The sequence below is a fragment of the Cuculus canorus genome, chromosome 2 (genome assembly GCF_017976375.1).
Source record: "Cuculus canorus isolate bCucCan1 chromosome 2, bCucCan1.pri, whole genome shotgun sequence".
NCBI lineage: Eukaryota > Metazoa > Chordata > Aves > Cuculiformes > Cuculidae > Cuculus > Cuculus canorus.
In genome coordinates this window covers 125,620,426-125,635,327 of record NC_071402.1, presented here as the reverse complement: position 1 = coordinate 125,635,327, position 14,902 = coordinate 125,620,426, and the positions used below count along the sequence as shown (strand labels likewise).

The 14,902-nt window shown below is 36.4% G+C and overlaps 1 protein-coding gene across 1 annotated transcript in view; it reads right to left on the bottom strand.

Annotated features, from left to right (window-relative positions):
- Positions 1-3,107: 3,107 nt before the first annotated feature.
- Positions 3,108-14,902, bottom strand: part of SKAP2 (src kinase associated phosphoprotein 2) — a 116,458-nt gene continuing 104,663 nt past the window's right edge. Inside the window, exons 11-13 of the mRNA XM_054058605.1 lie at positions 13,773-13,885; positions 4,164-4,265; positions 3,108-3,761 (exon numbers count right to left, since the gene is read on the bottom strand). Of these exons, the coding sequence (XP_053914580.1) occupies positions 4,173-4,265; positions 13,773-13,885 (206 nt within the window). The 3' untranslated portion in view covers positions 3,108-3,761; positions 4,164-4,172. The remainder of the gene's footprint in view (positions 3,762-4,163; positions 4,266-13,772; positions 13,886-14,902) is intronic.

Sequence of the window (14,902 nt, the reverse complement as noted above, 5' to 3'; positions counted from 1 at the left end):
TTCATTCTGGAAGCATGAAATACTGTGCTTAGACCCAGCTCAAATCCACAGTTCTAAGTTCATAGTTTGAAGTTGGTTGGTGCTGCTGCCTCACAGTAAGACAAGGGATGCTGGGCAGGACAACAGAGATGCAGATTTGTCAGAGTACTTTCCACTGAGCTCAGTATCAGTTTTTCTAAATAAAGATGGAATTAAGCAGACACTTGTCTGAGAAATGTCAGATTCAGAGAAGCCCTGCCAAGTGAAGGTCTTGCAGTTTATCAGTACATTGTGCTATGTAAAGTTGTTTATAAGGTTTCCATGCATACATTTATTCCAACAGTTACATACTAATAAATTTTTCATCACCTTGAGGGAGAGAGATGAGAGAAACACCACGCAGCTTAAGTGCACACCATCGTCATCTACCTGGGTACTTTCATCCCATGTTTTAATATTTCACAGCTTTCCCGCAGATCCCAGTGAACTTTATCAAGCCAGAACTCTGATCTACAGCCACAACTTCATTTTGCTCTACCTGAGATAGAAAAATGCATTTCTATCTTTTAGCTGCAGAGAAATCAGTGCCTTTCTTTTGTTTAGTTCAGCTTACGGTAATAATTGCATCTCTTTCAGATAAGGGAGAAACAGTATTCAGCAAAATGTACTTTGCGATTGTATTGCCTGTTTCTGAGTTACTGTTCTGAGAGCCCGATCCAGAAGCAACCAAATTCAATAGCTTCTCAGTTTCAACAGTTTTTGGATCAGCTTCTAAAGGGTTATTTGTCATGCTCCTTCTAATGCTGTGTCATACTCAGACTGCAGAGCCAAAAAGAACAAAGTTTATGCATTTGGCTTTGAATATAGGACAAGATCTTAATTAGCATTCACGTTCAGTTTAATTCCAATCAAAGAAAGTTTTTATCATTAATAGGTAATGAGGTAGCAAAAGATAAGTTGATGTATATCACTTCTCTAAATCTCATCCAAAGATCTCTCTGATGTAAGAACCAGTGCATACACTACGCTTAGTACATATAATTAATAGCAGTATGCAGAAAGAGGTATATCCTAACTGGATGCTAGAAAACTATGTGAACTAGTTGTCTGTATACAGAAATACATGAAAAAATACTAGTGAGTGGCACGATTATATCTGGGTGCTTCTGCTATAAAAAGCATTTGTATTACCCTTACTTCTCTGAATAAATTCAAATGACAGCCCCATTTCATTTCTTCATTCAGTCTGGAGGCCAGATGGCATTAGAATCATTTACTTCACCTTGTTGTGCTTAATTACTACAATCAACACACTATTTTCCAAATTAATCATAACAAAGTAATTTCATTAGTAACACAGCAGGCTGTTGAATTATTAGCATCATAACAGTTTGCAAACAATTAAACTTTATTTGAACCTTAAAAATTTGCAGAGTAGAACATTATTGTAAGATCTAATGGCAGTATAGTACAAATTCAGAACAGAGCAAATTATCAAGTAAAACGCCGTACAAAATATGACTTGCAATCACCTTTTAAAGAATTATCTGCCTTACTGTTCATGGATACCTAAGTAAACAAAATAAATCAATTAGCCATTTCTACGATGGAGTTTTGTTTAAGTAGCATCAGCAGAGATTTCTTATGCAAAAAAGGTTATGGTATTTCTACAGGTTTGAAGTAAACAATTCAGCCGTGGTCCATTGCTGGTTTATTCCAAGACACTCCAAGCGAGTTTCGGGACATCTTTCACGTTTTGAATTTTAAGGCAGTTTGTTTGGTTGGTTTGAATGTTAAGGCAGTTTGTTTGCCCCCTCCTATATGTACTAAGTTGGGGGTGAGCCCTGAAGGCGAACTACAGACAAAAGGCGCTTTATTTCGCTTGTTGCCACCACCCAGGAGAGAAGGCGCTCGGCATCCCTGCTACTCATCGGTAGGGGAAGGACTCCCTCTCCTGGAAAATCGGCAGAAGGGAAGGGGGAAGAGGCTCGGGCTCCTCCCGTGCTGCGAAAAGCTGCTGCCACCTGGCGCCGCGGGCGCGCAGCGCAGCGCAGAGGCCGCGCAAAAGCAGCGCAGGAGCTGCGCAAAGGCAAAGCTTTCCCTTCCTCCGGCACCCCCCGCACCGCTGCTCCCCGCATCCCTCTCCCAAACCAAGTTTCCTGCGTACGGGCTTCCTTCTCAACAAGAGAGGAGATTTACTCCCCAAAAAAAAGTAGGTGCCGGTGGAATTCAGAATTATATCATTAAGAAAAAGGCAATTAGTTGGGCAGATTTATTACGCTGCTGTGTTAACAAGGGAAGGAGCTTTTCTAGCTGTGATATTAACGCTTCGCATTCTGTACACAACCCACAAGTAAGCTTGATAAATTAAAGTAGTAAAAGATCTGAAGACTATAATCTATCATTTTAATGCTTCGCTGATAACATACAGAATCAATTTCAATGAGTGTTTCTCTTAAAAAAAACCTCTGTACCCTGTTTGACTCCTATTAGAATCCAGTGTGCCATCAAGCACCGCACATTAGCTAATATAAAGCATAACGTCTTGGTTTACTGAAAGGATCTAATTCAGAGTTCAGACTAATGTTACCTTTTAACCCGCAGTGTTTCCAGGGCCCGCCTGAAGCGTAAACAGCACATGCAACTACAAGGGGACCTGCACAGGCTCAGCAATTCGCAGACTGGCTTGACCTGCTGCTTTGGCAGATTAAGGGTCTCACAAATCAAGTGTGTGGGAGGATTCAAAAAAGTTGATCTTGCATGCTAATAGTAAAGTACATCACTAAAACAAGAGGATTTAAAGTATTAACTCTAACTTGCCCAAACCTTCTCTACAAGCGTAAGTATTTTAGTACTTTATTTTGATGTTTCAACTGATGCTTTTAGCCACAACACTCTGTATTTGACACTATGACTGCTGGCAGATGTTATTAACCCACATGGAACTGTAGATGTCTGTCGCACAACTTTTATCAGAAATTCCACCATCAACGAGGTATCCAGATTTGACTCCACAAAAGTATCTGCAAGGTACAGATAAAACACTTCACACTACCACAGACAAAAATCATTCTTTTCACAAATTTTCACATAACTCATATCTACAAGTCAGAAAGCTTTCAGGGCAGTATCATCACACAGGTGGATTTATTACATCAGAAAAAGAATCAAGCCTTCATTTTGTGGTAACAAAATATTAATCAATAATACAATCAATACTAAATATACGACAAGAATTAATCATTGTCTAAAACAGAATACAAAAATATTTGGAAGCAGAATACCCTGAAGATTTGCAATATTACACACAAAGTTCCCTTGATTTTCCTCGGAAGCTGCACAAAATGCACAGTGAGCATTAAGAGGTTAATGCAGCATGAACTGAGTAATAGTTGTATGCTTTCAAAGTTCAGCTTAGGGTTTTTAAATCCGAGGAACAGGAAAACATGGCCAAATTCCCTGAACGCACACAAACCTATAGCAATACAGAGTGCTGCTAATATGCTTAAGAGCAACAGGCACTATTTGGCTGCTTTGTGCTCCATATGATAATTACCATCTATTTCATTTTCCAGCATTACAATTGTATAAAAAGTAGCAAAGAACAACATTTCCCACAGAATTATGATCAATTACAGTTTTCAATGTCTAATATACACAAGGCAACAATCCGACTACATTCACTGAAACCACAAAACATATACGGCAAATCATCTTCTTGCAGAGACCGGGGCTGTAAACAGCAGCTGCACACCACTCCTGATTTCAAGTGCAGATTTCTCCTGATTAGGGAGAGGGAAGTTGAAAGTTCATCATTAACCGAAAAACCTCAAACACGCATATCAAACCCAGTTCAAATATCTATCCTCCTCCCACAGTTTTCTGCGTAGAGATACACACATATTACTCAAGTAATAAAATGAACTAGAAAGCACACTGATTTTATTTTAAAAAAAAATCTGGAAAAGGAATATAGTTATAAAATATATCATCTTTTGTACACCGTGGTTTAATATTTCATACAGAATCCCAGAAAAAGTGCTTTAATTGAACCTTCAATTTATTTTGCCATAATCCGTATGTTAACAGGACTCCTACAAAGGTTCCAGGCAAGAAATACTTATGAAACAGAGAACAAGGGAACATATAAGCCATTACAGAAGATTGGATTAAAATGTACTTACCCAGGCCTCTCAAATATCATACATCTCCATTATGTAGGCTTTAGGCACCAAGCCAATGGTTCCCTTCATTTCTCCTACCCACCAGCCAAATCTATTGTACTCCTAATTGAAAACAATATGCAATATTAACCTTTAGTCTGATATAAATGCAATAGAGTTTTGTATGCAACTCCTTATGGATGCTTTCTCTTATATACAGTTATAATAATTTCAACTGAAAATTAAAACATTATATCTTTTTGTTAGAGGCCTTCACATGCAGAGTTAGGCAAAGGCAGAAGTTAAATTTTTAAAAGGCCAGGCATACTCCGGAAAATTTCTTAATTATGGCCACGCTTCTCTATAACACCTACTAAAAATAGCTGACCTCTTCATCCTCTATTCATCACACATGTTAAATCCTTATCTTTGTAACTAAAATCTACTAGCACAACGTTGACATATGAGAATCAGCTGGGATTCTTTCAGTACCACAAGGCTAAATTTCTAAGAAACCTATAATCAACTTATTTTAAATACTACTTCGCTCACATGGCAAGGGAACACTATATATCTAATGCATAATCTCTTTCTACGGACAAAGTCTACTATTGCTTTAGGCTTGCAGAAAATTCTACCACAGATCTCATATATCTGACAGATGACTAATGTACTTTTGTTTGAAATTTGTTTAGGCTTAGTGAGATAAATATGAAACAAAATGAATTATAATAGTTTAAAGGAATAATATCTTCCAAAAGCAATACCAAGTAAGAGTATTGTGGGTTCCAAATTTAATTTTTTTTCCTATGAGGTAAATATTTTAAGATCAATCCTAACAGCGGTTCAATAAATTGTAACAGCTGAAATTGCACACACACATATATTGAGTTACAAACGAAGCATTATTAAAACAGAGACCCTATTCAAAATGGAATAATTAGTAAGACAGAAATTACTTTGGAACAAACATGCAAAATACACCGATACACACACACACAACATCTGCTTCCTCCTAGACTGCTTCTGATGAGGAAAGCAAAAATCTGTAAGGATTTTGAATTAATGGTCCTACCGAGATGACACTATAAGCTATTATTTTGACTGTAGACAAAGTTTTTCAGTTATAAATAGCCAAGTGGAGCTTAAGGGTTAATGGAGTTTCATTACAGCCGGAGCTATAATGATTTGCTGCTGGCATATTTGGCCTGGTCAAGAGTTCTCTAGAGTCCTATGAGGTGCTTAGTATACTCAGCTCTCCCTGTGCTTAACTACAGTGATGTTCTGTTGATGGCCCACTTTCATGTGGGCCCAGGCTTGTTTTCCCTTTTTTTATTCCTTTTTTTTTAAAAAATATGCTCGCATGCAGCCACACACACACTTTTTTATTTTCTTATTGTGAAAGGCTGAACACCAGTCTTTAATTAAACATTTTCTTCCTTCTCTTCACAGTGGACTGGTGATTTAAAAGACACTATCCTACTATCCATAAATACTGCATTAAGTGTGATTTAAAGAAAATCCATATAAAAAGCAGCAGAAAAACCTTCATTTGTGACGTTAACACACAAACTAGAAATCTGCAAAAATAATCTCGCCTTCTTCCACCTCCCACTGCAGAACAAACTGCTGGGATGGGTCTGGTCTGAGTGTAGAGGTGTCTGAACCTGATCTTCAGTACAAACTGCTCTCCTCAGAAGTTAAGAACCACTCATAAACTCCCCCATGGGGACAACGTTACACCCCAAATCTTTAAAGGCTAAATAAAACTCTGTCACTGAGGTTTATAATGTTTAAGATCGGCCTGTTTATAAATCTATGTTTTATCTTACAATACACTAGTTAAATATACAAACTGGGTTTTTAAACAGAAGTGGGAAATTGCCTAAAGGAGCAGTACTCACGTATACTACTGGAATCTCAGCAATAAATCTCTCTCAAAAAAAAAAAAAAGCAACAAAAGATTTTAAGCTGTTACATGGAACTCATGGAGTGACTGACAAGAGTGATTAAACAAGTTTTGCTAGACATCAGCCAAAAAAACAAACAATACATGAAATGAGGGAAGTAGCTTAGTTAAGCAACCATTAAATTGCATATGACAAATGGCATAGAAAAAGCCTGTGGACTACATTATCCATAGAAAATGTTCCACTTAGCAACATTACATGAACTTAGAAACAATTGTTTTTAAAGAAACAATTCAGATACCTCAAATTAAAATTAAAAGCATGCTGTTGGTTTGAAAACTTCCTGAGTTTTGCTACTTACTAGTACACCACTTACTGCTCTGGCATGAAGCTAAGTAAGAAGATTAAATGAATGTTGATGTAGCAGACTAGTGAACTAATTTAAGGATTCGCTGCAACCATTATAACATACAGACAATATTGCAACACAGAAGCTTTTACTTTACATTACTATTCTTTGCATGGGTCTCAAGAGCAACATGAATCCCAATTAAACTATCTGCAGTCTATACAAGTCTGAACAAAAATATAATGCAGATACCTGGCTAAAGAATATAAAACTTTAATCTTAGGTTTTAGAATAATTAGATAGCATTCCCTGTTAAACTGATTAAAGTACAGACATTTCTCTTTAAACTCCTAACCACTTGTTTCTGTCCTTAGCACCACAAAATAGTGCTTACTAGTCAGGCACATAAGCATTCCCCCCTCGTCCGTTCTTAAAGTTACATATAAAATCCAAATCGATGCATTGTTTCTATCAATGTTATCAATTATAAATTCCTTCATAGTAATACAATTTAATTAATACACTGCTGTTGTGAGGTTCATGTCTATTACTGCTGTTTAGAATGTGTAGAATAAAAGTCTAAAGCCCACGTTTGTGGGAAATAATGATTAACATGCAGAAGGATATGAATACAGTTAGGGGTTTTATATTAATTTTTAGGAGTTGGGAAGCACGGTGCTTTTGCCAGCATCAGCTTCAGATCTCAGGTACCACTGGATTTACCATCTGGTATCCCTCACTGCATTCAGCTCTTAACATCGCTGCTAACATAGGCAAGCGACTATACTTCAGAAGGACTGATAAAATAATGAAGAGTCCTTTAATCTACAGGAAACCATTGTAGTCAATTTATAAGAAATATTGCGTCCCTTTGTAGGATGTGTAATTATTTTCTATTAATCATGTGCTATAAAGCTACATTATGTGGTTATTCTGTTATCACTAGAAAGAGGCCTGCAGTCAGCTCCTGACAATGTTAGGTAATTACTAACACAAAGCTTCTTTCTCCTTATGTAGAAATGCTATCAAGATCCAGAGGTGCTGTGATGCTCGCCATATGAAAATAACTCTCCAAAGAAATTCAATAACTGCAAAATGAATTGCTCCAAGGCAAACAGAGGGGCAGGCGAGGGGGGGCAGGGCCAGATCAGCCACCCTGCAACAAGAAGAACGCACAAGTGTGCGGCTGCTGCTCTGCCATGTGATGGGGAGCATGTTTGCCACACCAGGCAATGCAAGGCAGGGGCTGGGGCAAGGAAGGGGCCACCGCAACCCCTGGGAGACAAGCACCAGGGCAGGGGAATATATTACGCCACATAATACGAAACAACAACCCTAACAAATGACCACGTGCTTTCTAAGCTCCTTCTATGTTTTCACTGTCTGTCAGAGCGGATTTTTTTTCCCTCTCGGTAGAAATTTATTAACCAAAGTGAAGTAATTTCACAGGGCAGTAAGGAACAGGTTATGACTTAACATTTAACATGCTGGCAAAACACTCTGTACAGCATGCTATGATAGCTGTGGAGGGGGGGAGGGTGGAAAATCCCATCCCGTTTTACAGGCTCCTTAAAAGCTCTGAACTGAACACACTGTGAGCAGATGCTTCTCCTTGTTCCCTTCCCACCAATTTGACTGCACTGATGTGTGTGTACCTATGACTCCATGTGACTCTGATCATAACAGTTTTTGCACTTGGGGAAAACATAGTAAGTAAAAATACACTACCTGTCTTCTACAGGTATCTTATAAATCCAAGATTTTTGTACTATATAGAAGAGAATTCTGATACATAGGAAGAGCAATTTTTTAAATCCAAAAGGATTTCCAAAACAGTCTCTTCCTTTAGAGCAAATCCTCTGCGTAAATGAGGATCACCAGATGCTTTGCACCATATTAACTTCTACTGACTTCAGCAAAAGTTCAGAACATCTGGTCCTTGTGCAATTAGCCCCTATTGTTCAATACATATGGTATGTTTCTTGCGTTTCTGGGGTGTGTTTTTTGATTTGTTTTGTTTTTCAGAAAGAGTTGCTGAAAGTCATCATTGTGTTTCAATGCCTTGAAGAAAACAATGGAGTTATATTTATAAAAAAAAATAAAAGTGTGTAAATTCAAGATTTTTCTCCTGCCCTCCTCTAGTGGCACGATAAGTAATATTAACATACAGACTGAAGAGCTACAAACTTTAAAACTGAAAAGCAAAACATATCTATAGCTTTGTAATAATAAGTAGCCTCTCCTATCAAGCTAAAGATGTGTGGGAAGTAGGGAGTAATTTTTTTCAAAGAATATCCTTGGGGCAATTTTGGCAAAATAATATTTTTAAGAACCTCAAATTCAACCAGGAGATTCAGACTAGCTAAAAAAAATTTTAGAACTTCCTTTGGTGTAATCACTGAATGATAGGTTAGCAACCAGGGAGCATTTTTGGCACAGAACAGCATTTTCTCTAAAACGCAGAAAATGACAGATGTTTCATATAACTGAATGAGACTTCTTCACAGGTAGTAGAGTTGTTTTAAGACAGCAATAAAATGGTCATCTTTAAGAATGTAAGTGCCAGCTTTATTGTATGGTTGTGTTATTAGGTTTTATTTCCTACAATGACATGAGCTAAAATAGAAACCAATGAAAGACTTTCAATATAAATCAGGGTAAGCAGACTGAATTCTGAACCAAAACTGGCCCCTGAATACCCCCTGGAATGAGAGAAAAGCTATTTTATTTTCCATTTGATGACACAATGACTTCTTTTTTTTTTCTAATCAGGTAGGTAAATGCTTACATATTATCAGAATGCAAACCAAGAGAGCTAGAGTCACCTTGTATTAGTCTATCTTAACTAACCTTCCATGTAAAGGCCTTCACTCATATATTTAGCCATGTATCTTATTTTTTTTTCATAAGGAATATACCTAACCGAGCCAGAAGAAAGAAGTATACAACTTATCATTGCATTTGATCAGAAGCCCCTCACTGCGGTGAACCTCCCAGTGCTCCCACTTTCTAACTTTGCAGAGCCGTCAGTCTCGAGAGCACACATACAAGATTTCTTTCAGATGAAACTAAAATGGAAGATGTACTTGAATGTCCTCCAACCACTAGCATGTTTTGAATTCCACAAAACCAGACTGGACCTCTTTGGACATCAAACCACCTTGAAAAAGCATAGTGTAAACACCAGGGCCTCAGCATCGTGTTTTTACTCTGCAAATCTGCTCCTATTCATACTCCCTATTTGTAAGGTAGACATAGGAGTATAGTCATAGAAAGAGAAATTACTGTTAAACACAGTTTTCACTATGATCAGTCAGAAAATAGCCTAAAAAACACTCAGCATCTTAGTATGCATTTCACATCTTTTTAAAAAAATACTGAATAAATACATGTTATGAAGATTATACAGATAATGTACAAAATGCTCACACTGGTTATGAAATAGCTGCACTGTTAAGTTGTACTTTATTTCATAGGCAGTAACCTGAGCTGCAGAGATTTCTTTGTCTTTTCACTAAGCAAAAAATACAGGTCAAGATACAGGTGAGTATTTTAACAGACACTTCTTGTATTGAAAGAACAAAAATCTGCTACACTGGAAATGTACAATCACTGAATAATAAAGACTAATCTAGCTACCAACTTAAGATGCTACTTTCATGGAAAGTTCTAGAGCAAATGGTTAAGTCACAGGTCAAGTTTCCATAACTCATAAATACCAGAGCGAGCAGAATTATATTGCATTGGCATTTACTGAAATAATATCAGCGAAGAATTTCACTTTGAGCTATGATTTCTGGGTTTCATATATTCATATTTTCATATATTTGCATAAAGCCAACAAATAAATGAGATGGGAACTGAATTAGCTTAAAAGTTAAGAAACGTCAGTAATTTTACTCAGCCGGTGCCTGGTAACATCTAAGTAAATTTCTATTACTACTTGCATTTGGCTGATGAAACTATGGAATTTCTCAACACAAAACATATACCTAAAGCAAATTAAAAAATACTGCAAGTGCTGCATTTGCATAAATTGTGCATATCTAACTTAAAAAAAAAAAGAATAGGGATACATGCACTCACAGTTGTCTTTGTTTCTGGAAATCAATTTCTTGAGTAAGACCTATAAAAAGGATTGTTACGTCACAGTTTGTTTCCCCATTTATCATATGGGCTTGAAAGCAAAGGCAAGCCCATAAATGAACAGGAGTAAAGAGCAATCATCCTTTTAGAAAACAGGACGCCCAAGTATTGCATTTGTAATAGTCAATATTAACTAAAAAATCATATGAATGAGTCCTTCTATCAGTAGAGCTATAAAATGTTTTCTATCGCATAAGGGGAGAGAGATACATAGTTTTCTGAAAGTTGAAACGATTCATGGTGCAAGTTACAGAAGCCGCTTGTATATTCAAGAATATTATAAATTAAAATTATAATGTCATGAGTTTATCTGTACAGATACATTGAACAATTAATCTGACAAGTTAGCAATTTTTTTTAAATAAAAAAAGTTAACAAGTATTACTGCAACAGTTCTGTTAATTCTGCTAAGATTAAAACTTTCGAAGGAAACTCTCAAAGGCAGAAAAACCTAGAAAAAAGTTTGGTCCTTTTTTTTGTAAGAGCCCACAGGACCGCCGCCACACAAAAGCCACAACAGACATAAATATTTAGATAACAGCTAAAAACTAACAGCTAAAAATTATAAGTTAATGTACCTTTAAAACAAGGAAAACATGTTTTTCTGCAGTAATTACAGTAGTTGGGCACAGGTATTTGTATATTACCAGAGTATAAGTATGCAAATCATGCTCATCGCACTGATACTGAATTTTGACACACGGTTTAAAACAACTTATGGGGGACTTGTCTCTTCATAATGCTTAGCTATTTTAGGAAGTAAAAGTTGCCAAACTGAAATATTGTTCATTCTTCTAAAAAGCAGTCACCTAGAAACTTACATGTATTATATTGCTCCTCTTGCTTTATTTGAATTATATCAATGCCTACATTTGCTAAACTGGTTGATAATTATTTCTGTTGTACTAATGATCTCATTTCTTGGAGCAAAATAGTCACTTTTCCCCTAATTTCTATAAAGGTATATGAAAAGCAGGTAAAAATAGGTTGCTTTGGCATAACTATTGTGGGGAGAGACAAATATCTATCTTACCACATTCGTCAGAAGAAGCTATACCATTTATATTTCATTGTAAAACAAAGAACTATTACATGTTGCACAAATGGACTCAATATTTTGTTAATGCTTCACCGTTCCTACTATAACCCTGCTATACTTGCACTTACTTCCTTATCAGCAAAATGTGATTTTCAAGAGTAATGTTCATACCTGACTGACATATGATAGAAAGGCAATAAAGCCATGGCTAGGTTCAAGCTGAAGCTGGATTTATGACACCATTTTGGATCCATACACATTGCCTCCTGCCAGTACCTGCATCTCTCATTTTCAACCACTAGATGGTGTGAAAAAATTAAAAAATTGCCAAGGAGTCCTGCTGATTGCCACAAAATCCAAGTATTAACGTAGTGGATTAGGAAATATTTTTTGAAGAAAAGTCTTGATCCACTTCAACATGGGTAGGCTCACTTTTCCTCTGGTTATATTTTCACTTCCCAGACAAAGAGCTTGGAAATTATCAGACCTTGAAACTGTATCAAGCGGCGAGTTAAGATGGATAATTCTCTGGCACTTTCCCCTCCAAGGACCCTAAATTCAGAGATGACAGTAGCTGCCAACACTCATTTTTCTGAAAAAGCTGTAACAATCTTTAAGTGAAACGGGGCTGAATTTTCTGGGCTGTATTTTGGAGCAGAAATCATTCCCAAAGACAGAGGCTCTATATATCTGGAGCAGTAGCAAGCCTGTTTCAAGGACCGATTATGGATTAATCACAGCATGACCACAAGACAGCTGATATACAGAGGACAGCTTAAGCTACTGTTTTTCTATTCTGCTCCATTTTTTAAATTAAATTTCGCACTGTTTGGGTGAAGGAGTGGCAAATTACTTTTTCACCTGTGAAATTAATAGTAAGACTTTTTTAGTCTACATACCATACCAGAACACTAAAACCCACAAAAAGGCCAAACATACACCAGAATCTGTTTGTTCCTGAGCTTTTTGCGGGGAGAGAGAGAGGATGAAGAGGCTGTTATTTTTAATTAGCACCATTCTTCAGTGCTGTATGACTGCTAGAAGGTTTGCCCAACCCAAGTGTGTTACCTGGCCTTTAGTAATGTGATTCAGTTGTTAGTTCAAGTGATAATGAAATACTTCAAAAGACATACGTGGTCATACTACCATTAGTAATACATCTTCTGTAGTTTTTCACAGGACAATCCTTCTAATCATGAACCTTAAATTTATTTAAACAGAAGCTGTTAGATTTATTCTCCTGGAAGATCTGAAACAATTGTGACAAAAACTGAAGAGTTTGAAACTAAGACAAACAGATGCATTTAGCTTTCACATACCTACTTGTATATTCCCATAACAGACAATAACTTCGGTATTAATTATATTGAATGGCAATTACATCCGAGATATAAATTCTACATACATTTTTAAAAGGTGCCCTTTTTCAATGGGAGCTTGAAAAACCCAACTTTTTTCTAATATGTGGGGAAAGGAGACATTTCCTTTGACGAATTGTTCAGAATTAGACTTCAATGGACCATGTGATATTTGTGAGAAATTTTGTTTCTCTTGAGGGGGTTAAGGAAACATAAGAAAATAAACTAACGTTAAACTAGAATTAAATTTTATGTTTATACCTATTATCATCAGTTTAGATGTGGGGAATTATATTTCCCATTTGCCTTGTAAACAGGAAATCGGTAAATTAAAAATTGTCCAAACCTATCAGAACAAACAAATTTGGAATCTGAGCTGTCAGAAAAATTACCATATACATACAAAGACGAAAGCATAGTACAAAAACCCAAGCAACTTTGGTAGCAAGATGACCAAAAAGTCAAAATCAGTACAGTCAAGAATATAAAAAAGGAAAAAAAAAAAAACAAAACTTACAAGATAATTTACAATTCTACAAGGTTAACTTTTAAAAGCTGAAAGCATATTGTCTCCTATTAAATCAGTTAATAAATGGTAGCCAAGATTTTACAAGTAAATAAACGTGCTTTTAAGTTGATTCCTGTTACACGGCTATGTTTCAAATGTGATTATAGTTCATTTGACAAAAGAATTAATTGCAGTGAATATCTGATTGCAAACAAAGAATCTGAGAGGGAGTGCCAATGTGCACCCATAGAACTGTGGGAATGTGCCCTTCTGCCATGGCTTTCTTTATACAGCTATGTAGCCCCAGTAGCATGCTGTACCTTGCTGAGAATGTAGATAACGTCACCACGTTTAAATGTCAACTCATCAGGTACATCTCCTGTGCAGTCCCACAAACCTTGATAGAAATTAGCGTAATCGGTACTTTTGTCATCTGCAAAGGAAACAGTATTAATTACAAAAGGATAAAAATTAAGTGACTAAAGTTACTCTTTAAATCTCCAGACACTACAAAGCAATTTATTAGTACACAATTTCTACTCCTCTTTTTAGAAACAGCTCCTTCATACCACAAATGCAAGTGGAAAACAAGTTTAATGTGCGAGCCCTTCACTGGCAAGCTGTATCACTTAAAGACATGTAGCTACAGGTTTTCAAAGCATTTTCCAGCTGCAACTTAAAAGCAGCTAGTTTTCCTCTACTAATATATTTCTAAGCAAACTATATTTGTATTTCAACTTGAAACTGATAAAATTGCTAGAATATAATTAATAATAATCTGTGAAGGGATGCCAAAGTAAGTATTTTGTGATACTCTCCTCCCTCTCTTGTTCCGACAAAACTAAATAACTTCTCTGAGAAGCTTTGAGATAATCCTTGACTATTCCTTCTGAAATATTGGAGAACTTGGAAACTGTTGCTGAAGCTGCATTTAAAAAATATTTGTGTCAGCTCCAGTTTAAGACATTAAGCTCTGGCTAAACATGCAACTACACTACAGTCACAAACTCATCCTTCTAACAGCATAAGCACAATGGATGTACTGTGTTCAAGCTGCCATACAGACCATTAACTGATTGATTATTTAGCACTCTTTGCTCTGTAATACGGCAATAACACAGTAATAAATGCTTTGTCATACACTTACAATACAGAGAACATCTATTGAAACACAGCGGTTACATACGGTTAAATACACTGGGTGCTTCTGTTACACTGCAAACTATTTCCTGTTTTTAATTCCATGAGAATGGAGTGTGATGAGTCAATGGAAAAAGAATGTAAGCAATACCACAGAGATGACCAGTTACATTATGCATACACTAACCAGACAGAATGTATATGTACTAATAATTTACATCACTGGAAAACTATCTTCTAATTCTGATAACATAAATAACACTGAACTGGCTGGATCAAGGCTGTCATCTTAGTTATGTTATATGATCCC